This window comes from Scyliorhinus torazame, chromosome 9 (genome assembly GCF_047496885.1).
Source record: "Scyliorhinus torazame isolate Kashiwa2021f chromosome 9, sScyTor2.1, whole genome shotgun sequence".
Taxonomy (NCBI): domain Eukaryota; kingdom Metazoa; phylum Chordata; class Chondrichthyes; order Carcharhiniformes; family Scyliorhinidae; genus Scyliorhinus; species Scyliorhinus torazame.
Window position 1 is genome coordinate 273,808,339 of NC_092715.1, and position 22,457 is coordinate 273,830,795.

Consider the following 22,457-nt stretch of genomic DNA (forward strand, 5'->3'; position numbering starts at 1 on the left):
GTCCTAAGGGAGAATTACTCCAGTTGGAGCCATGAACAAGCCAAACATTGGATGGAGTAATACTCTCCTACAAAGCTAAAGTAAATCAAATTAATTACAATTAATACCTCACTTGACCCAAATAAATGGCCACTCCAGATGAGGGTTGTGACCAGGAGAGATTTGGCACAGACGCTGTGTGTCCTTTAGGAGATAGCTTGGCTGCAGGGCCACTTGCCACCCCAAAAAGAATCCAATGCTGGAGCTTCCTGGTGGCTGAAGAAATACGGTTCTCTTTCACTTCGCTGGAACCAATTTGATAAGTACAGAGAATAGAAATGGGCAACAGGAATGTAGGGAATAGTTAAAAACCAAGTTTTGAAAATATTCTGTGGGAAAGTACACTGTGGGAACAGTTTTACAGAACCCAGATTGCATATGTGAGAATGTAACAAAGGGAGTACAGCCAGTAAGTCAAGAGTACCAATGCGAGTGATGGTAAAGACCACTACTCAGATGACAATTCTAAACTTGTAAGCCAATAGGGAGCAGAGAGAGAGGGGGGGAGGTATCAAACCGTGTAGGTATAAAGTTGCTGGCACACGTGTCACCTGCTCTTTGCCCTCGTTCTCTTCCTGTTTTTCTTCCTTCTGCCCTGTTGGGTTTTTGGTTCTTTTGTTTTGTATTTTTGAAGTGTCCTAAGTTGTTGCAATAAAACGCAATCTTGCCCTACCACCGGACCCCACCCTCTTCTCTTATTTGAAAATAAGAGATCCTACAATTAGGAACAATGAATAGATTAGCAGTTAACAAACAGCAAATCCTTAATAAACATAAATCATAAAAATGAGTCAAAGGAAGGGTGGGGTTGATTCATGATCAAAATGCAGATGGCATGACGAGGGCATCTTCACACCATGTCACAGTAAGGGGGGGGGGGGGAAGAGAAATTGGAAATAGTCTTTAAAAAATTCATTAATACAGATACATAGAAGATAGGCCTATTGGCCCTTCGAGCCTGCTCCGCCATTCACCACGATCATGGCTGATCATCCAATTCATTAGCGTTGGAGTTCAATCCGGACAAATGTGAGGTAATGCATTTTGGAAGGTCGAAGGCAGGTAGGAAAGATACAGTGAATGGTAGAACCCTCAAGAGTATTGACAGTCAGAGAGATCTAAGCGTACAGGTCACTGAAAGGGGCAACACAGGTGGAGAAGGTAGTCAAGAAGGCCTACGGCATGCTTGCCTTCATTGGCCGGGGCATTGAGTATAAGAATTGGCAAGTCATGTCGCAGCTGTATAGAACCTTAGTTAGGAGAGTAGAGTGTTCAATTCTGGTCGTCACACTACAGAAGGATGTGGAGGCTTTAGAGAGGGTGCAGAAGAGATTTACCAGGATGTTGCCTGGTATGGAGGGCATTAGCTATGAGAAGCGGTTGAATTACCTCTGTTCTCACTGGAACGACGGAGGTTGAGGGGTGACCTGATAGGAGGTCTACAACATTATGAGGGGCATAGACAGAGTGGATAGTCAGAGGCTTTTTCCCCAGGGTAGAGGGGTCAATTACTAGAGGGCATAGGCTTAAGGTGCGAGGGGCAAGGTTTAGAGGAGATGTACAAGGCAAGTTTTTTTTTAGTATTACAGAGGGTAGTGGGTGCCTGGAACTCTGCCAGAGGTGGTGGAAGCAGGGACAATAGTGACATTTAAGGGGCACCTTGACAAAGACATGAATAGGATGGGAATAGAGGGATACGGAGCCAGGAAGTGTAGAAGATTTTAGTTTTGACAGGCAGCATGGTCAGCACGGGCTTGGAGGGCCGAAGGGCCTGTTCCTGTGCTGTACTTTTCTTCGTTCTTTGTTTTAATCCTGCTTTCTCCCATAGCCTCTGATACCATTCTCCCCAAGTGCTATATCTAGCTGCCTGTTGAATATATATCTGATGGGATGTGGGCGTCGCTCGCTAGGCCAGTATTTATTGCCCATCCCCAATTACACTCTGCCTTCTTGACCCACTGCAGTCCATGAGGTGTAGGTGCACCCACAATGCTGTTAGGGGGAAGAGTTCCAGGATTTTGACCCAGTGGCAGTGAAGGAATGGTGATATATTTCCAAGTCAGTATGGTGAATGGCTTGGAGGGGAACTTGCAGGTGGTGGTGTTCCCATTTCTGCGCTTGTCCTTTTAGATGTTAGAAGTTGTAGGTTTGGAAGGTGCTTCAAGGAGACTGGTGCATTCCTGCAGTGCATCTTTGTAGACAGTACACACTGCTGCCAGTTTGTCAGTGTTAGTGAGTGAATGTTTGTGGAAAGGGTGCCAATCAAGCAGGCTTTGTCCTGGAGAGTGTCAAGCTTAGAGTGTTGTTGGAGCACTGATCCAGGCAAAGAAAGTTTTCCATTGCATTCCTGACCTGTGCCTTGTAGATTGTGGGTTTAGGGAGACAGAAGATGACCTGCTCTTGTAGCCACAGTATTTAGAAGGATGAAAAGGGAACATAAGAACAGGAGTAGGCCATTAAGGCCCCCCCCCCCCCCTCCCCCGGCAAGGTGATCATGGCTGGTCTGTGGCCGAACCCCATATACCTGTCATTGGCCCATATTCCTTAATATCGTAAATGTTGGCAGTGGGCCAAACAGCTCCTGTTTAAGGTGGACTGCATCCAAGGTTGCTGAGGGAATAATGGCTTGAAATATGAAGCTTTGACTGCAATCTTTCAATCCTCCTTGATAAGTAGGCAACTACAAGCCAGTCAGCTTCATATCTGAATAAGGAAAACTCTTGCCTCAGACAAATCTTCCTCTTGGGAGGAATACTAATAAACAAGTAATACCCAACATAAACATGGAGGCAAAGCAGTTCTTTGAAGTGGTATCAGAGAGATGAATGAAGGCAATGGTATATGGACTTTCAAAAAGGTTTATGCAAGTGCCACACAAAATCTTGCTTGCAAAGTTGTTTGTGGAATTACTAGGTTAGTGTGGATATAACATTAGCTGATGGTGTTGTAGTGGTAAAGTTCGTAATGGTAAAGCTGTTACTTTGAGTTGGAGAGGTGTACAGTGATGTCCTACAGAAACGTTGTGACCACCGCAGGCAGGGGTATAATTTCCAAAGTGAGCAGTTGACAGTTTATAAATGCAAGGAGAATAGCAGAATTTCAGGAGGGCACAGACTAGGAAAACAATTGGGAAGAAATCTAATGCAAATGTGGAATGATGCATTTTGGGAGAACAACAAAGGCGATTAAAACAGTACAATTTTAAAAGAAGTTCAGGAACAGGGAGACTTGATGGTTCCCATGCATAAATCCTTGTGGGTCACAGGGCAAGGCGAGAAGGTAGTCAAACAAATAGTATACGCCATCTTTAGTTTTATAAAGAGGTAGAGTTCAAATGCAAGGATGATATGGAAAACTGTATAAATCACTGGTTAGGTCCCAACTGGAACAATGTCCAATTCAAGGCACACACTTCAAATATATGAAGACTTGAGAGGATGCAGAGGAGACTTACCAAAATGATACAAGGGACAAGAACTTTATGAGAATAGACTAAAGTTGAGATTGTCTTCATTAGAGGAGAGGTTCATTAGAGGAGAGGTTAAGGTAACATCTAGTAGAAAATATCCAAAGAGGAGGAGATAGTGAGGAACATTGCAGGAGGGCCAGTAATTAGAGTTCACAAATTTAAGATAAAGAAGGGAAGTTTTTTTTTTTTTTTAAATAAATGCAGTGAGTTCAGATCGGCAATGGACTGGCTGAAAAGGTAGTGGAAGCAGATTCAATAGTAACTTTCAAGGTGGAACTGAATAAAAACGAGAATTCTGTATACTCCTGGGAAAGTGGGATTAACTAAATAGTTCTTGCAAGAGTTGTATGATTCAATGACTATTGCAATAAAATGGGATGTTTACTAACCTTTTCTGCCAACTGGTCAACAGCCTTCCGAGGCTGTTCTTCCCGTTTCTTAAGCACATTTTTAGGCTTATTCAGAAGCTCTGGATTTACAGCCTGGTCTGTTTGCAGTCTTCCTTGTCTGTTTGCAAATGGAGTCTGCAAATTACTTTCAAGGGGATGCATTTCCAATGGCATTTCAACAGATTCCTGAGAATAAACATTTTTATTTTAGTTTAATACTGACAAGGTGTCCATTTGCATCGTAGTGCATTTATAATACACGTATTATACAGCTGATTCTAATCAACACCGTTCAGGACTGTAATCTGAAAAGGCTTCTTACTTCTCCAAGACATGAAAAAATTTGTGTTTCCTCAGTTGGATCTCCAGCTGTAACGTTGGACCTACAAGATCAAAAGATTGAATTCAGGGAATATTTCCATTCATCGTTCGGAGGTTGAATTAAATCTTAAAATGAAGGTGAAATCAGAAATTTAATGAAATGTAAAAAAACACCAATGTTCCCGTTTAACAGTACTTTGGGCAAAGGAACGGCATTTGCAGTGGTCTCGTCTCAGTAGCCACCTCCAGTAATTCCACTTGGGTTCCAGCTCAAACATCATTGCATCAACCCCAAAATACTGATTAGGTAATCAACAGTCTTTGAACCATTATTCTCACAATTTCAATAAAACCATCCTTCCCTACTTGCACCACCATGTGCATAGGTTTCAACTCTCATCAGTTAGTATAGACTGATTTAAATCTATAATCCTGGTCCTCTGTTCAACATCTTGACCCATCACACTAGTTTGTTTACGTAAAAACATATTTTTTCTTATCTAGGTAGGGTCAGAAAGACAAAATTTGTAGATGTGGTGGTTTCCAAAAGTCATTTGATAACATGCCACATAAAATAAGAGCTTTATGGTGTAGGGGGTAACATATTAGCATGGATAGAGGATTGACGAGCTTACAGGAAGCAGAGAATAGGGATAATGGGTAATTTTCCAGATTGGCAAGTTGTAACCAGTGAGTGCCAAGGGATGAATGCTGGGACCTCAACTATTGTGTCAGAGTTAAAGAACCTGCCCGATTCAACCATGTCGCCCACAGATGAAGGTGACCCCCTCACTAGCCTCGGTTACCCATCACCGTTTTAAATCCAGTTTGCTTTCACGTTGTAAACCATTATTACACGATTCAGGATGCATGCATCTAAATCCAATTGAAGTAATTAACCCTTTCAGTTACAGAAACACCCACAAACACAGATATAAAACTTCCTGTTTCCTCGCAGCGTGGCTTTTATTCAGCAAATTAACAAATAATTTTTGTTTACACAATTATTTCAGCAATTCACTTGCAGGAAACAAATAACTTTGTGTAAAGCTCATTTTACCATTCAGACTAGAATTCATATCATTTGTTCGCCCCGTATCTGTCCGCTCCGATTTCTCTCAAGTCGGCTCGGTCATCAAAAGGCTAATTTTATTCTAGGGAGATATTAGTGGCAACAAGAGTGGATTTGACTCTAGTTGTGTATCAACCTCCCATGGGATTAGAATATAGAACACGAGTGTGCCATTCAGCAAGGTGATTAACTGTTGTATGGATACAAAATTCTTCAGTTAAAGTTTGTAAAACATTGCAATCGCAAACATTTTGTTAGGACGTTAAAATTATTTTCAGCATGTCTCATTTATGCACAAACCTTAGACTATATTTTCTCCCAGGTTTTAAATGTAGAGGAACTACAATTACCTCATTGTTCACCCACTTTTCTTTACATGATATTGCGTGGTTGCCTGAATATTTACAATATATAGCATGAGTACTTGCAATAAATTGGATTCTGCACCTACCTATATTTTTAAAATAAATTTAGAATATCCAATTCATTTTTTTCAAGGGGCAACTAGCGTGGTCAATCCACCTATCCTGCACATCATTTGGGTAGTGGGGGCAAAACCCACACAAACACAGGGAGAATGTGCAAACTCCACACGGACAGGGACCCAGAGCGGGGATCGAACCAGGACCTCAGTGCCGTGAGGCAACCGTGCTAACCACTTCCACCACCATGCTGCCCACACACCTACGTATATTAAGCAACTATATGGATTGATTTTTATTGTTACATGTTCCGAAGTAGAGAAAAGTATTTTCTGTGGCCAAGGGAACGTACATAGTAGACAAAAGAATAATTGACATTAAATAATTGAGTACATTGACAGTGGTGCAATGCTTTGAATGGAAAGACAGAACTCAACATGAAGCATTTGCAACTATTTTCCATCAGAAGTGCCAATTGGATGATTTCTCAGCCCCCTCCGGAGGTGTGCAACGTCATAGATGCTGCCAACTTCATTTGACGGGGGCAGCACGGTAGCATTGTGGATAGCACAATTGCTTCACAGCTCCAGGGTTCGATTCCGGCTTGGGTCACTGTCTGTGCGGAGTCTGCACATCCTCCCAGTGTGTGCGTGGGTTTCCTCCGGGTGCTCCGGTTTCCTCCCAGTCCAAAGATGTGCAGGTTAGGTGGATTGGCCTTGCTAAAAACTTGCCCTTAAGGGTCCAAAATTGCCCTTAGTGTTGGGTGGGGTTACTGGGTTATGGGGATAGGGTGGAGGTGTCGACCTTGGGGAGGGTGCTCTTTCCAAGAGCCGGTGCAGACTTGATGGGCTGAATGGCCTCCTTCTGCACTGTAAATTCTATGATAATCTATGACAAAGAAATATCTGAAGATACAGCAAAAAGCTCGACACCATCCAGGACAAAGCAGCCTCGCTTGATTGGCACCCTACCCGCCAAAATTCCTCAACCTCTAGCACGAAGGACAAGTGCAACAGGCACCTGGAAACACCACCATTACTTGCACTTCCCTCCAAATCACACAACAGCCTGGCTTTCAACTATATTGCCATTACTTCATGGTCACTGGATTAAAATCCCCAAATACCCTTCCCAACAGTACTGTGGGCATACCTGCACCAGATGGATTACAGTGGTTCCAAGGCAGCAGCTCATGACCACCACAAGTGCTATTAGGGATGGCCAACAAATGTTAGCTTTGCCATTGACATCCAAATCCCATTAACATCCATGAAAGAACAAAGAAAATTGTTGCTTGATGGTAGAATTTGAATATTACTAAGACAAACTGTCAAAGCTTTTATCTTGCACACATTAGGGCTTGTAGCAAATTTCAAAAAGGTTCAACAAATTTATAATACATTAAAACGCGATTGGTTGGCTAGTCAACTATGATTGGTATAGACATCATGGAGAATACCCCAGGGGTTGTTGTCCTCCCAAGTTTGCCTTTAGTTGAGAAAGAGGCAATGCCCTCATTTTTGTTTGCCGATGACAGGACCTTGCGTATGAACAGATGTAGATTTCAGCAAGCGCTAGTGAGCCACACAAGGAGCCCAACTGATGATCTGAAATTGGTGAATGCAATTCCTGCCACACTAAGGGCTAAGTACTCAGCAATATTTGTTTCATGTCAACAGTCTTTTCCATGGGTTTATAATTTTCAAAACTACCTTGATTTTTGACTACCCCGATGTTTTCCTGGGTGACCTCCACCTTCCACAACTACAAGCTCATCCAATATACTTCTCAAATCTGTCCATGACACTGCCCCTTCCTAGCCCCAACCCTCTCCAGTCCTGCAATCTTCAAGATCTCAGCTGTCCTCCAATTCAGGTTTTTTGTACACTGTTGCTGGCTGTGCCTTCAGCTGCATAGGTGCTTTATTGCCAGGGGATTGGAGCACAAGCTTGTAGTAATTGTACAGGGTATAAATGAGACCACACACAAGTATTATAACAATGTTGGTCTCCATAGCAACACTTGCATTCAAAGCCATTCAAAGAAGGTTCACAAAATGGATCCCTGGGATGAAGTGGTTGCTTTATGGAGGGAGGGTTGAGCCAACACTCACTGGAATTTAGAAAAACGAGATGTGATCTTGTTGAAAAACTATTCAGAGGAGATTTGACAAGCGTAGCTGCTGAGATAATATTTTCCCTTCTGGGGGTAATTCAGAACTCGGGGGCACAGTTTCAATGGTCTCCCTTTTCAGACGGAAATCAGGGGGTGGGGCAGGGGAAATCAGAGGACCATTAATCTTTGGCATTCTTTACCCCAAGAGAGCAGTTAGATAATCGAATATATTAAAGGCTGAGCGAGAGAGATTTTTGACTTACGAGGGGGGTTTGGAGTTATTGGGGACAGACAGGAAAGTGGACAAGGCCACAATCCAATTATCCAGAATCTTATTGAATGGCAGAGCTGGCTTAGAGGGAAAATGGCCTTATTTCTTATATTTTACAGTTAAGATGTATTTACCACATTAATAATTTCTTCTTAGGCAGGGAACCCGTTCAATTATACCCCCAGTAAGGTTTGGATGTTTGCAGAGAGAATGGTATTGAAAAAGATGACACGGTAGACAAAAAACAATTGAAACTGCTTCAGAAGGTTGCTTTCTGTTCAGAGGAAAGACATTGGGAATGTTTTCTAGCCACTTTGCACCCAATGAAAATCCCACTATGTCAGGAAAATTCTGGGAGAGGCAGGAAACTGGATTTGCACTGGTCACCAAACATTGAGGTGCCCGGATCCTCCCAACAATCAGGCCACTGTGGCATTTCCCCTGCCCCACCTCCAGTAATGACACTTTAACTTCAACATGCAAAGTGTACAACTTTCATTGGATTCAAGGATATAGTTTGATCGAAATAGTAGTGAAGGCACTACAAAACATACCTTCCAGAACATTGCAATTTTGATGTGCTTAGATCAAAGCTTCTTGTAATGCTCCCTGTGCCACTGTCACCTTTATCTGAACTTATACATGGTTCTTCAAATCCTATCAAAAATTGAGAAACAACAAGAGTTGGGTCTCAAAATAGAAACTGCAGAATGCATTGTTCAAAGTGACAAATCGACCGAACATTACAGGAATAGACATTTTCATTTGTTTATATAAAAAAAGAGTTAATTTCAAGTTAGAACTTCGTATTAAAACTTGAACTTTCTTGTATTCAATTTGTTTTTAAAAAAATACACATACTTCCATGATGAGGTAAACAGTAAACCAGTAAACAGTCTTCCTCAGTGCTGCTCTGGAACCAATCAATTTAAAGATAGCATGAAATGAACAGCAAATAAGATGCTTGGCAGATGATTAGAGAACTGGGTTACTAATTCTCTAAAATATCCCATGAAAACTGAACTTTTCAAACAACTTAAAAACTGGATTTTCACCACAATATCCTATTGAATCTTCTCTAGACAACACCAATCTAGGAATGAAAGTGGTACTTCAGCTGTGAAGGGCAAAGAAGCAACTATGAATTTTATTTAGCATAAAAACATGGACACTGATCCTACTGTAACTGTTCCAATTAATACTTAAAGAGACGAGGTAGAAAAGGTGTGCATGCACGTGGTTGGAAACGATATAACAAGATGGTAGTGTTCTAGAACACTACCAGGGCCCTGGTTCCCGAAGGCCACTACAAGTGGCGAAATTCAAGGAAGGTGAGGGACACAGGAGGCCAAGGTTGGGAGAGTATATTAGCATATTGGATTGAAGGAGACGGAAACCAAAAGTTGGTGTGCACAATTTTTACAGAAATCTTTGGTTGATGTTCACTTGACAGAATTTTGGTGAATTCTCGACTTGATATTGTGAAAGCAGTCACACAGCACAATACTGTAAAGGGAGGTGGTGGAAATGGAGTGGTACAGTAGACCATCAGAAATGTTTCACTGCTAACAATGAATACTGATGCCACAGAAATAACACGCAACACAAACCCAATGAAAAATAAAGACAAGGAATTTTAGCTATGTTGGGAAAGGTTGAAATGGAAACCAACAATGTTCAACAGCGCTTGATAGCACTAAATGCCATACAATTATGACTGACATTTTTCTCATCCCCATAAACCCCTGATCCTCTTATTAATCAAGAACCCATCTATCTCTGTCTTAGACACTCAGTGAATCAACTGAACGTTGTCCTCTTCTTTTCCCTTTCTCCACCCCCCCCCCCCCCCCCCCCCCCCCACCCAATGAATTCAAACCCTTTCTCCCACACTAATCTTTGAGCTACTCATTTACCTCAATCTTACTGACCCTGTGCCAATTAGCCAGTGGCTCAGGTAGTAATCCAGAGATAACCACCTTTTTGGTTCTGCTTTTTAATTTTGCTCCGAGCTGTTTATAGTCCCTTGGGTAGGTCGTTGGTACCTGCGTGGACCACGACAACTGGACCTTTACCCTTCCACTCCAAGTTACTCAGATATCCTGAACCCGAGCACCAGGTAGGCAACACCTTTTGGATTCTCAATCCTGGTCAGAGAACAGCGTCAATGCCACTAACTATACTATTCAAAAGTACTGTTAACAGTGTTAAGTTAGTCTCGTGTTTGCAGCGTAATTTAAATTTTATTAAATAAATGTTTCACTAATATGAAATCACCCCGAATTGATCCAAGGAAGTTGGAGAACTTCATAATACACAAATTGCAAAACCATTCTGGCAGCTGTTTCACGTTTACCTTTGGGATTTGGGCAATTCTGCACTTACCATCTACTGCACCTGAACAGATGCATTTATCCCTCGGATAAACACGGGGAAGGCATAGACAAGCGATGCTCCTGATGCTGGAGGTGGTAACTGGTACAGAACATGACAACCAGTTTGGACCTACTAGGCCAAATCTTGGCATTGTATTTTGCTTCTTGAGGCATAGAATGACAGATGTACTTATGCTTTAAGTAAAACTAGACCTTCAAAATAGAAATGTGCAAGCATTTTGAAATGTGACCAAGTAATAGGATGGTCAATGATAGATATGTTAGAGTAAACGTCAAGGTGAATCACAGAAGGGTTGAAAAGAACTTTAAAACCAAGCCACTTAAGGAGACAATGATCAAAAGCTTGATCAAAGAAGGTAGAGTTGGCATGGGCATCTTAAACAGGTCAGAATTCTGGAATTTGGGCTCCTTAACAGCTGAAGTCCCATCCATCCATCATGAAGGAAGGATCCAAAGTCAGGATGTTCCAGAAGCCAGAAAGCTCGGAACATTATACGTCTGGAGGAGATTGGAGACAGGGAGGGGCAAGGCCATGAGGGACAAGAAAACAGTTGTAAATATATCTTATAAATCTAGACAGCTAAACACATTACAGGGCTAAAGAAGATACGAGAGATACTGAACAGGTCTGTCAGCATTCATGGAGAAACAAATTAATGATTCAGGTCAATGACAATTCATCAGAATGAAAGTTCTGAAACATTAACTGTTTCTCTCTCTACAGATACTGCTAGCCTTCGAGTATTTCCTGTTTAAATGTCAGAATCTTTAGCATTTTGCTTTTGTGCAAAAGTCAATTTATAGGGATTGCCCAATGGCGTAATTTGTACCTTTTCTGAAAGCACCTGGAAGTGTTGCAGAGTGTGTATAAAATATACTGCTTTGGTAAGCTTCTTCTGAAGCTGGTTCAAAAGACAACGGTGGCATGCTTGGTAAAAGATCAAGGACCTATAAAAATGCAATATATCTCCATTAATTGAACAAGTTTTTTGATGCATCAGGATCAGAGTAAATAACAATTACATGATGATTCAACACAGTATGAACTAGTTGAAGGCAATACATCGATGAATTGGAAGGCTGGAAATTATCACAATAGTCAGATCAAGATTAGAAGGTGGCAAGTAAAGTGGTTTTCAATTCACAATTGATACTTTGCTGTGTCCTAATATCTTATTTTACTCAAAGTTTATTCTACGTATAAAGTTTAATAGGGTGTGGAAAGAAAATTGTTCGGGGGGGGGGGGGGGGGAAGAGAAAGAGGGGAAGCATTCCAGTTTGAAGAAAAATATCACTTCCGATTCAAGCTTGTCCCTCCCAATACAATAATTTTAGTCTTACATTGGCTTGCTTGGCCTAGTATTGGATCTCACAGCAAAGGCAGCCATGTGTCCTATCATGCATGTGCTGGCTCTTTGAAAGCTGTCTAATTCAGTCCATCACCCCAGCTCTCTTTCTCTCTCTCTTCTTTCTTTCCTCCCCCCCCCCCCCATCTCCATCCCAGAGCACTGCAAATGTCTAACTGCATTCTTCAATATCCATCTTGACTTAAACATCTAGTAGATTATTCAGAATAATCATCCTTTGATCAAAAGACGACATAGTTCAAAAATCTCACATATGGGGCGGGATTCTCCACTACCCAGTGGGGCGGGGGGGGTCCCGGCGGGATGGAGTGGCGGGAACCACTCCGGCGTCAGGGTGCCCCAAAGGTGCGGATTTCTCCACATCTTTAGGGACCAAGCCCTCACCTTGAGGGACTAGCCGGCGCCGGAGTGGTTGGCACGCCGCCAGCCGGCGGAAAAGGCCTTTGGTGCCATACCAGTCGGGGCCAAAAGGTCTTCACCAGCTGGCAGAAGTCACCGCATGCACAGGTCAGCGGCTGCTGATGTCATCCTCGCACATGTGCAGGGGAGGTGTCCCTTCCATGGTGAAAACTGTGGCCGAGCTGGAGGGAAAAAGAGTGCCCCCACGCCACATGCCCGCCGCAGATCGGTGGGCCCCCGTCACGGGCCAGGCCACCATTGGACACCCCACCCCCCCCGGGCCAGATTGCCCGACGCCCTCCACAGGACCCCAGAGCCCGCTCCCTTGTCCCGCTGGTAAGAAAGGTGGTTTAATCCACGCCGGCGGGACAGGCATGCCAGCAGCAGGACTTCGGCCCATCGCGGGCCGGAGAATCGCAGGGGGGGGGGGGGGGGGGGGGAAGAGAAAGAGACCCAGCGCAATTCCCGCCCCTGCCGAATATCCGGTGCCAGAGAATTTGGCAACCGGCAGGGACAGGATTCATGCCAGCCCCCGGCGGTTCTCCGACCCGGCCCCGGGGGGGGGGGGGGGGGGGGGGGGTCGGAGAATCCCGCCATGAGAATCTCAGTGGCAAAGTCTCAATGTTTGTGATTACGTCCCTTCTTGTAAAACCTCCATTTAGGTTCCTAAATTTAAACTTCTTCATTCTTTCCTCAACTCTATACACTTTTTTTCTTGTACACATTTTATTTTGGATTCAATCATACACAAATCTATTCATATGATCAAAAATTGAAAAAGATTTGGCATCATTGATTTGGGAAAACATTCCAGCTTTACTACTTACAGGATATTTTCTCCTCACTGGGGAATAACCAGTTCTACTGGAGTACTGTACCCATTTTTTATCCCATGTGCTTTCCATTTTGGCTACTGACGCTTTCACAGAAGGCAAAACTTCTTGTGTTATCTTCTGGCTGTAAAAATGTTTTTCAATACAACAAGTTCAGCAGCTGAGTGTTACTACAAACAACATGTTATTTTATACATTTCTTACTTAAGAATACTTCCGAATCAGGTGCAAATTAGGAGTGGTTTCAATGACTTAGGTCACAATTTAGCTAGGAACTAATAACTGAATTCATTAGCTAGTGGCTACCACAAAATTATTCTGCCATTCTAGTCCCAAAGGAGGCTCGTTAACCACTGAATAAAAGCACAGAAAAATTGTGTAAGATTTAACACAACAATTATTTAACACTAAAATTTGAATTTTAGTCTAATGACGTCAAGGTTAGTGAATATTTGCTTGATGGAACTAGAAAATCAGAGAAAAATTTTAATCCTTATTTCTACAGATTTTACTCAAAGAAATTACTTTATTTGAACTTTAAGCAACTATATTAAAGAAATTAAGAGGGAAAACAATTAAGCCCCACAACGTCTGTGCATTGCAGTTCCAGATTTCCCCATACAAGACTTTGAAAAGTTTGTATTTTAAAAAATACGAGATATTACTGGCTATTTCTCCAACCTTAAAAATGCACCAAAGTATAACAGATGCGATTATGTTACGTCAATACTCTCCTAAATATTCATTTATCAAAACGAAGTCGAGCCCAACTAAGAATTCATACAGAAGCATGCTAATTACATAAAAAATACAATTCACATTAAAACAGAGGGACCAAAGTAGCACAACCCGAAGGACAAATAAAGAGCACTGGTCCAATTTCTAGATCGGACGGGCAGGAAAGAAATTCCAGGCACCTTCAACAAATTGCTTCAAAACACCTAATATAACCGACCTTGAACAATGGCAGCGCACAAACATTTGTGAAACAAACATCTAAACAATGTAAATGCTTTTTGAATTTTAATTCAAAACATTAGATGCAAAATATGTAATGTGGATCCTGGGAAATTTGAAATGAAAATAAAAATTGCTGGAAATACTCAGCAAGTCAGATAGTAAGTGTGCAATGAGAAACAAAGTTAATATCTCAAGCCAATGATGCCTCAGCAGAATGGGGAAAAAGCTGGAAATGGAACAGGTTTTAATCAGTTGATATGGGAATGGATGGGGTGGAAGAACAGGGAGATTAAATTACAAAAGATTTAGTGGTAGTTAAGCCAAAGTGAGTGAGAACAAAGATGTTAACAGAAAATGGTGGAAATACTGATTCAGATTTCCTGCATTCAGTATTTTGATTTTGTAAGCAAAGGTTGTCGAGAGGAAAGTATAAATGGCAAAATAATGAAAGTTGCCATCTGAAAGAAAAAACAAGAGACACATTATAGCAAGGACCTAAGCAGGTACTCATAGCAACCTCTTTTATTTGGAGGAAGTGAACCAAGTTAAAGAACAGAAACAAACACAGAAAATACTGAACAGTCTCAATAGGTCTGAGTGTCTGTGGAGAGAAAAGGGAGCTGTTGCTGGCCCCCTATCCAGCCGCACCTCCTCCCTCCCCCACTACATTGTAAATCTGACCCCATTTCTAGTTCTCTAGCTTTGAGTCACCCAGACTCAAAACGTTAGCTCCCTTCTCTCCAGAGGCTGCCTGAACTGCTGAGATTGTCCAGTATCTTTTTTTGTTTCAGATTCCAGCATCTTCAGTAATTTGCTTTCATCTTCCAAGTTAAAGAACTCATTGAATGTCAGAATAAGCTCAGCCAGGCAAAGGATGGATGGAAACCGATTGGACCTTTGTTCAAGATAGAAGTGGAGAGCCCTCAGACCACCCAGTGAGGAATGGATGTCCATGATTTTAAAACTAGGTGTTAAATTCCCATTGGTTCTAACTCTTCAGAGCATGAGAGCAGAGTTGGAGACTATGAAATTATGGGTGGGGTTGAATTGCTTCACTTTACCAATGAAAACAGAAGGAAATAATTAACTTTCACAAGTGTTCATGTGTCACAAGCATGTGCTTTTCAGATTAAACTTCAATGTTTTCCTGCACATTCTGATCCGAACACAGATTTATTCACATCTACACCAGACTTGATTCCAGTTTCCCAACAGTCTTTCAGCTTATTATTTTTCATTTGCTCAAATCCTGCATTTACCCTTTTTTCTTCATTTCAATCAGTTCACTTTTCAGGAACTCTGCCAGTTTCTCCAAGGTAAGATGATGTTGGTCCAGTTCTGCTGGGCCCACTTGGTTGTGTTGGTCACCATGAAGTCTGAGGCACCAATTACATAGCTGGATTACTGCTGCAAGATTCAGTTTACCAGCTTTGTACAGGTCACCAATCTGTGAATAAACATTGGTTGTTAGGAAAGGATTCCAATTAGAGGACTAGTGTTTGGAAGTTCTTTTAAAAATCACTTAAAATTTCAACCACTGACCCTCCAATAAATATTTGGATGACAAACAGGCCAAGTTTGATGATGGAAATGGATTTTAGCCTACATAATTATTCCAGCTCTATTTGGAGTGAGTTTCTGAATCCAAGTCACTGATGTAAATCAGAAACAGTAGAGCTTCCTACATTGAGCATGGTACCACTCAACTCAGTGCCCCCTTTCCCAACATAACACAGGTTACCCTCAACAGCCCTTTTTTCAATCTTCAGCCACTTTCTCCTTTGCAGATTTGCCATTGCTTTAAACTTAAACATTGGGTGGGTGGGGGGGAGGAGGGCGCAGAGGACATCGTGACAAAGGAAGAAGTCTGATGGAAGACAGCACCACTGAGACTCATTATGAAAAGAATAAAATGTTTTATCAGATATACAGACAGAAATATGTCAAGACATGTTACCAGGGCAGTGGCTAGATATTGGCCTCTTGGGTATGGGTGATGAATTTCTTCCTGCTGTACCAAGATATAGAAGTCACTGGCAGGTGCCCAGGTCCCCTCCTGTCGAGAACAGAAAATTGTGCATGGCCAGGATGGGCTTGATAACCCAATTCGATGACCTGATTTAAAACACTCCATTATACGTCAAATGACCATGGTCAGAAAGTGGTATAAAAGTTACAGCTCTTAAAGACATTCTGCTGCACCCAGGAAGTGTGGTGAGTCACTAGAAGTAGTTTGGAAGAATAAATTTAACAGTCTGACCACTGGGGAGCAAGCCCTGGCACCAGGGTCTTACTAACACCTGGTGTTGTCAGTATACCATTGCCTAGTGGGTTTAAGGTATTTGACAAAGTAGAGATTGCATCTTTAGGTCATTGATGCCAAAGGTAGAGTGAGGACCTTGGGAGGGTGCAAGGCCCTCTGTTGAACTGTCTTTCAGCTCCCACCCAATACCCACTGCCACCCTTGGATGTTTGACAAAGGAACAAAGATATTGAAATCTGGCTGACTTGTGCACTGGATTTTCTGATAATTGTTAACAGTACATCCTTGTGTGGAGACATTTATAATTTCAGTTCAAAATAGTTGACCCGAATCGGAGATTGCACCTAATGCCAGAATCTCCAATCCGTTGAAAACAGCCTTCACTCATCTAGCCCCTTAAGATGTTTATGTTTCGAGATAGTCTCAAATGTGCATAATTCTACAAAAGGAGGCCCAGTCTACTCTCCTAGGACAATCTCATCATCCCAGGATCCAGTTTAGAAAATTTCATTACACTCTCTTCAAAGCTAAGGAGACTAACAATGCTCAAGTGCGCCAAGCATGGTCTTACCAAGGCTCTACGTGGTTGCAATAAAACTTTACTTAGGACTTCCGGGTGCGGCAATGACCAGCTGAGTCGCACGTTTCGGCACCTCCCGTTGGAACGGACTTTTGGGCTCTTAATTAGGAGCCCCAACGGCAATTTAAATGGCCAAAAACACTGTGCGGTAAACCAGAAGGGAATCCCCCCGGACACGCATGGAAAAAGGAGAGGATAGCGGCCGGATTGCAGAAGATCCTCTGGAGCAGTGGCAAGGAAGGGAAGCTCGAAGCAAGATGGCGTCGGAAGGTGGCCGTTTGTTATGGGGCCCGGAGCAACAAAAGTTCCTGCGGCGCTGTGTGGAAGAGCTGAAGAAGGAGTTGAAGAAGGAAGTGTTGGCCCCGATATTACAGGCGATTGAAGGGCTAAAGGAGAAGCAGAGGACCCAGGAGCTGGAGCTTCAGGTAGTGAAGGCAAAGACTGCTGAAAACGAGGATGAAATACAGGGCCTGGTGGTGAAGGCAGAGACGCACGAGGCACAGCACAAAAGGTGTGTGGAAAGGCTGGAAGTACTGGAGAATAACTCGAGGAGGAAGAATTTAAGAGTCCTGGGTCTTCCCGAAGGCGCAGAGGGGGCTCCGGACGTCGGGACATATGTGAGCACGATGCTTCACTCACTAATGGGATCGGAGGCCCCAACGGGCCATTTGGAGGTGGAGGGAGCCTATCGAGTTCTGGCGCGAAGACCAAAGGCTGGAGAAATACCTCGAGCTATAGTGGTGAGGTTTCTCCGCTACAATGACAGAGAGACGGTTGTCAGATGGGCGAAGAAAATTCGGAGCTGTAGGTGGGAGAACGCAGTGATCCGCGCATAACAGGATTGGAGTGCGGAGGTGGCGAGAAGGAGGGCAAGTTTCAATCGGGCTAAGGTGGTGCTTCACAAAAAGGTTCAATTTGGAATGTTGCAACCGGCGAGACTGTGGGTCACACACCAAGGGAAGCACCACTACTTTAAGACGGCAGAAGAGGCGTGGACATTCATTGTGGACGAGAAGCTGGAATAGTCTGGCGAGAGAAAGAGCTTCTGGGACAAAGTGGTAGGGTGATTATGTGGGGCGAGGAAGGGGAAGGGGGGGGGGGGATGATTTTTCAATTTGTTAATTCTATGATCCTGTAACTTTTCTCTCTTCCCCATGTGGGGGGGGGGGGGGGAGTATGAGGGACTGTGGGCGCTGGTGGGACGGAAAGGGGAAGGAGAAGGGAAATGCGCCATTAGGGGCGGGATCGTGGGAAACGCGGGCTTTGCTCCCGCGCTATGCGCTATGGTAATTGTGGCAGGAACAGGGACACAGGAAGGAGGGGGCCTCGCACAGTGGGGGCCGAGGGTAAGGGGGGGAAGCAGAGGTCAGCCAGAGTTTGCGGACTTCTGGGAGCAACATGGGGGGTGCAACTATGCTAGAGGGGGATCTAGCGGAGGGGGGGGGGGTTAACTGGGTTTCTGCTGCTAAGGAGAAGGGGGAGCTGTTATGGGACAGGGTGGTCGAGACGGGGGGGGGGGGGGGGGGGGGGGCAGCACAGTCGGTGGGATATACAGGCACGTGGGAACCGGGTGAGGAGCTGGGTTAAAAAAGGGGATGGCTAGTCGACAAGGGGGTGGGGGGGTAAAAAGCCCCCCAACCCGGCTGATCACGTGGAACGAGAGAGGGCTGAACGGGCCAATTAAAAGGGCACGGGTACTCACACACCTAAAGAAATTAAAGGCAGATGTGGTTATGTTGCAGGAGACGCACCTGAAACTGACAGACCAGGTCAGACTACGTAAAGGATGGGTGGGGCAGGTGTTTCATTCAGGTTTAGATGCGAAGAATAGGGGGGTGGCTATCTGAGTGGGGAAACAGGTACTGTTTGAGGCAAAGACCATAGTGGCGGATAGCGGGGGTAGATGTGATGGTGAGTGGCAGATTGCAAGGGGAGGCAGTGGTTCTGGTAAAACGTATACGCCCCGAACTGGGATGATGCAAATTTTATGAGGCGTATGTTGGGGCGTATCCCGGACCTGGAGGCGGGAAATTTGGTAATGGGGGGAGATTTCAATACGGTGCTTGATCCAGGGCTGGACCGGTCGAGGTCCAGGACCGGGAGGAGGCCGGCAGCGGCCAGGGTGCTCAAGGACTTCATGGAGCAGATGGGAGGAGTAGACCCCTGGAGATTTATTAGGCCTAGGAGTAAGGAGTTCTCATTTTTCTCCCATGTTCACAAGGTATACTCACGGATAGACTTTTTTGTCTTGGGAAGGGCACGGATTCCGAAGGTGACAGGGACGGAGTATACGGCCATAGCCATTTCGGACCACGCTCCACATTGGGTAGACCTGGAGGTAGGAGAGGAAAAAGAACAGCACCCACTCTGGAGAATGGATATGGGCTTATCGGCGGATGTCTAAGGGTGAGGGGGTGTATCGAAAGGTACTTGGAGCTTAATGACAATGGAGGGGTTCAGGTGGGAGTGGTCTGGGAGGCGTTGAAGGCAGTGGTCAGAGGGGAACTGATAACCATAAGGGCACATAAAAGGGAAGCAAGAGGGAAGGAAGAAAGGGAGCGATTGTTGAGAACTTCTGAGGGTGGACAGGCAATATGCAGAGGCACCGGAGGAGGGACTGTACAGGGAAAGACAAAGGTTACATGTGGAATTTGACCTGCTGACCACAGGTAAGGCAGAGGCACAGTGGAGGAGGGCACAGGGTGTACAGTATGAGTATGGAGAGAAGGCGAGTCGGCTACTGGCCCACCAATTGAGGAAGAGGGGAGCGGCGAGGGAGATAGTTGGGGTGAGAGATGAGGAGGGAGAGATGGAACGGGGAGCGGAGAGTGAACGGGGTGTTCAAGGCATTCTATGAGAGGTTATATAAGGCTCAGCCCTCGGGAAGGGAAGGAGGGAATGATGTGTTTCCTGGATCAGCTGGAATTCCCGAAGGTGGGGGAGCAGGAGAGGGCGGGACTGGGAGCACAGATTGAGATGGAGGAGGTGGTAAAGGGGATTGGGAGCATGCAGGCGGGGAAGGCCCCGGGACCGGATGGATTTCCGGTGGAATTTTATAGGAAATATATGGACCTACTGGCCCCGCTTTTGACGAGAACCTTTAATGAGGCCAGGGAAAGGGGGAAGTTGCCCCCGACTATGTTGGAGGCGACGATATCGCTACTTTTGAAGAAGGAAAAAGACCCGCTGCAGTGTGGGTCCTACAGGCCCATTTCCCTTTTAAACGTAGATGCTAAGCTCCTGGCCAAGGTGATGGCGACGAGGATAGAGGACTGTGTCCCGGGGGTGGTCCACGAGGATCAAACTGGGTTCGTTCAGGGGAGACAGCTGAACACGAACATACGGAGGCTGTTAGGGGTGATGATGATGCCCCCACCAGAGGGGGAGGCGGAGATAATGGTGGCGATGGACGCCGAGGAAGCATTTGACAGGGTGGAGTGGGACTATCTGTGGGAAGTGTTGAGGAGATTTGGTTTTGGAGAAGGGTTTATTGGATGGGTACAGCTGCTATATAGGGCCCCGGTGGCAAGCGTGGTCATGAACAGGCAGAGATCTGACTACTTCCGTCTTTATAGAGGGACGAGGCAGGGGTGTCCCCTGTCTCCGTTACTGTTTGCATTGGCAATTGAGCCCCTGGCCATAGCACTGAGGGGCTCCAGGAAGTGGAGGGGAGTACTCAGGGGAGGAGAAGAACACCGGGTATCATTGTATGCAGATGATTTACTGCTGTATGTTGCGGACCCAGTGGAGGGGATGCCTGAGATAATGCAGACACTCGGAGTTTGGGGAATTCTCGGGGTACAAATTGAATATGGGGAAGTGTGAGTTGTTTGTGGTGCATCCGGGGGAGCAGAGCAGGGGAATAGATGATTTATCGCTGAGGAAGGTAACAAGAGATTTCCGGTACTTGGGGATTCAGTTAGCCAAGAGTTGGGGAACCCTACATAGGCTTAATTTAACACGATTGGTGGAACAGATGGAGGAGGATTTTAAGAGATGGGACATGAACAAAGAACAAAGAACAAAGAAATGTACAGCACAGGAACAGGCCCTTCGGCCCTCCAAGCCCGTGCCGACCATACTGCCCGACTAAACTACAATCTTCTACACTTCCTGGGTCCGTATCCTTCTATTCCCATCCTATTCATATATTTGTCAAGATGCCCCTTAAATGTCCCTATCGTCCCTGCCTCCTCCGGTAGTGAGTTCCAGGCACCCACTACCCTCTGCGTAAAAAACTTGCCTCGTACATCTACTCTAAACCTTGCCCCTCTCACCTTAAACCTATGCCCCCTAGTAATTGACCCCTCTACCCTGGGGAAAAGCCTCTGACTATCCACTCTGTCTATGCCCCTCATAATTTTGTATACCTCTATCAGGTCGCCCCTCAACCTCCTTCGTTCCAGTGAGAACAAACCGAGTTTATTCAATCGCTCCTCATAGCTAATGCCCTCCATACCAGGCAACATTCTGGTAAATCTCTTCTGCACCCTCTCTAAAGCCTCCACATCCTTCTGGTAGTGTGGCGACCAGAATTGAACACTATACTCCAAGTGTGGCCTAACTAAGGTTCTATACAGCTGCAACATGACTTGCCAATTCTTATACTCAATGCCCCGGCCAATGAAGGCAAGCATGCCGTATGTCTTCTTGACTACCTTCTCCAACTGTGTAGCCCCTTTCAGTGATCTGTGGACCTGTACTCCTAGATCTCTTTGACTTTCAATACTCTTGAGAATTGTGCCCCTGTCACTGGTAGGTAGGGTGCAGGCGGTCAAAATGGTAGTCCTCCCTAGATTCCTTTGTGTTTCAGTGCCTCCCGGTGATGGTCACGAAGGCTTTTTTCAAGAAAATCGAGAAAAGTGTCAGGAGTTGTGGGGGCTGGGAAGACCCAGAGAGTGAGGAGGGGTTTTTTGCAGCGTAGCAGGGATAGAGGGGGGGGGGGGACTGGCACTACCGAGCTTAAGTGAGTACTACTGGGCCGCCAATATCTCAATGGTGTGTAAGTGGATGGGAGAAGGGGAGGGAGCGGCGTGGAAGAGATTGGAGATGGCGTCCTGCAAAGGAACCAGCCTACAAGCACTGGTGACGGCACCGTTGCCGTTCTCCCCGAAGAAATACACAAGTCCAGTGGTGGTGGCGGCAACACTGAAAATTTGGGGGCAGTGGAGATGGCATAGGGGAATGACGGGAGCCTCGGTGCAGTCCCCGATAAGAAATAATCATAGGTTTGTCCCGGGGAGAATAAGACAGAAGTTGATAAATTCTTGATTGAGGAATTAAGGGCTATGGAGAGAGAGCGGGTAAATGGAGTTGAAATCAGCCATGATTGAATGGTGGAGTAGACTCAATGGGCTGAATGGCCTTACTTCCACTCCCATGTCTTATGGACATGAGAAGTCTTTGGCAGGTAGGATCAAGGATAACCCTAAAGCTTTCTATACATATGTAAGGAATAAACAAATGACTAGGGTAAGAGAAGGGCCAGTCAAGGACAGTAGTGTGAAGCTGTGCATGGAGTCCGAGGAGATAGGAAAGGTGCTAAATGAATGTTTTTCGTC

The 22,457-nt window shown here is 44.8% G+C and overlaps 1 protein-coding gene and 1 non-coding gene across 5 annotated transcripts in view; both read right to left on the minus strand.

Annotated features, from left to right (window-relative positions):
• The window catches only part of haus6 (HAUS augmin-like complex, subunit 6), a 66,921-nt gene that overhangs the window by 22,310 nt on the left and 22,154 nt on the right, over positions 1–22,457 (minus strand). For all 4 annotated transcript variants that reach the window (XR_011949240.1, XM_072517523.1, XM_072517524.1 and 1 more), the window contains exons 9-14: positions 15,313–15,500; positions 13,088–13,217; positions 11,325–11,442; positions 8,653–8,755; positions 4,220–4,280; positions 3,898–4,083 (exon numbers count right to left, since the gene is read on the minus strand). Coding sequence is in view for 3 of the 4 variants with exons in the window: in XM_072517523.1 (XP_072373624.1) it covers positions 3,898–4,083; positions 4,220–4,280; positions 8,653–8,755; positions 11,325–11,442; positions 13,088–13,217; positions 15,313–15,500 (786 nt within the window). In the remaining variant the exon portion in view is untranslated. The remainder of the gene's footprint in view (positions 1–3,897; positions 4,084–4,219; positions 4,281–8,652; positions 8,756–11,324; positions 11,443–13,087; positions 13,218–15,312; positions 15,501–22,457) is intronic.
• LOC140430178 (small Cajal body-specific RNA 8) lies at positions 5,301–5,432 on the minus strand. Its single transcript, XR_011949355.1, has one exon.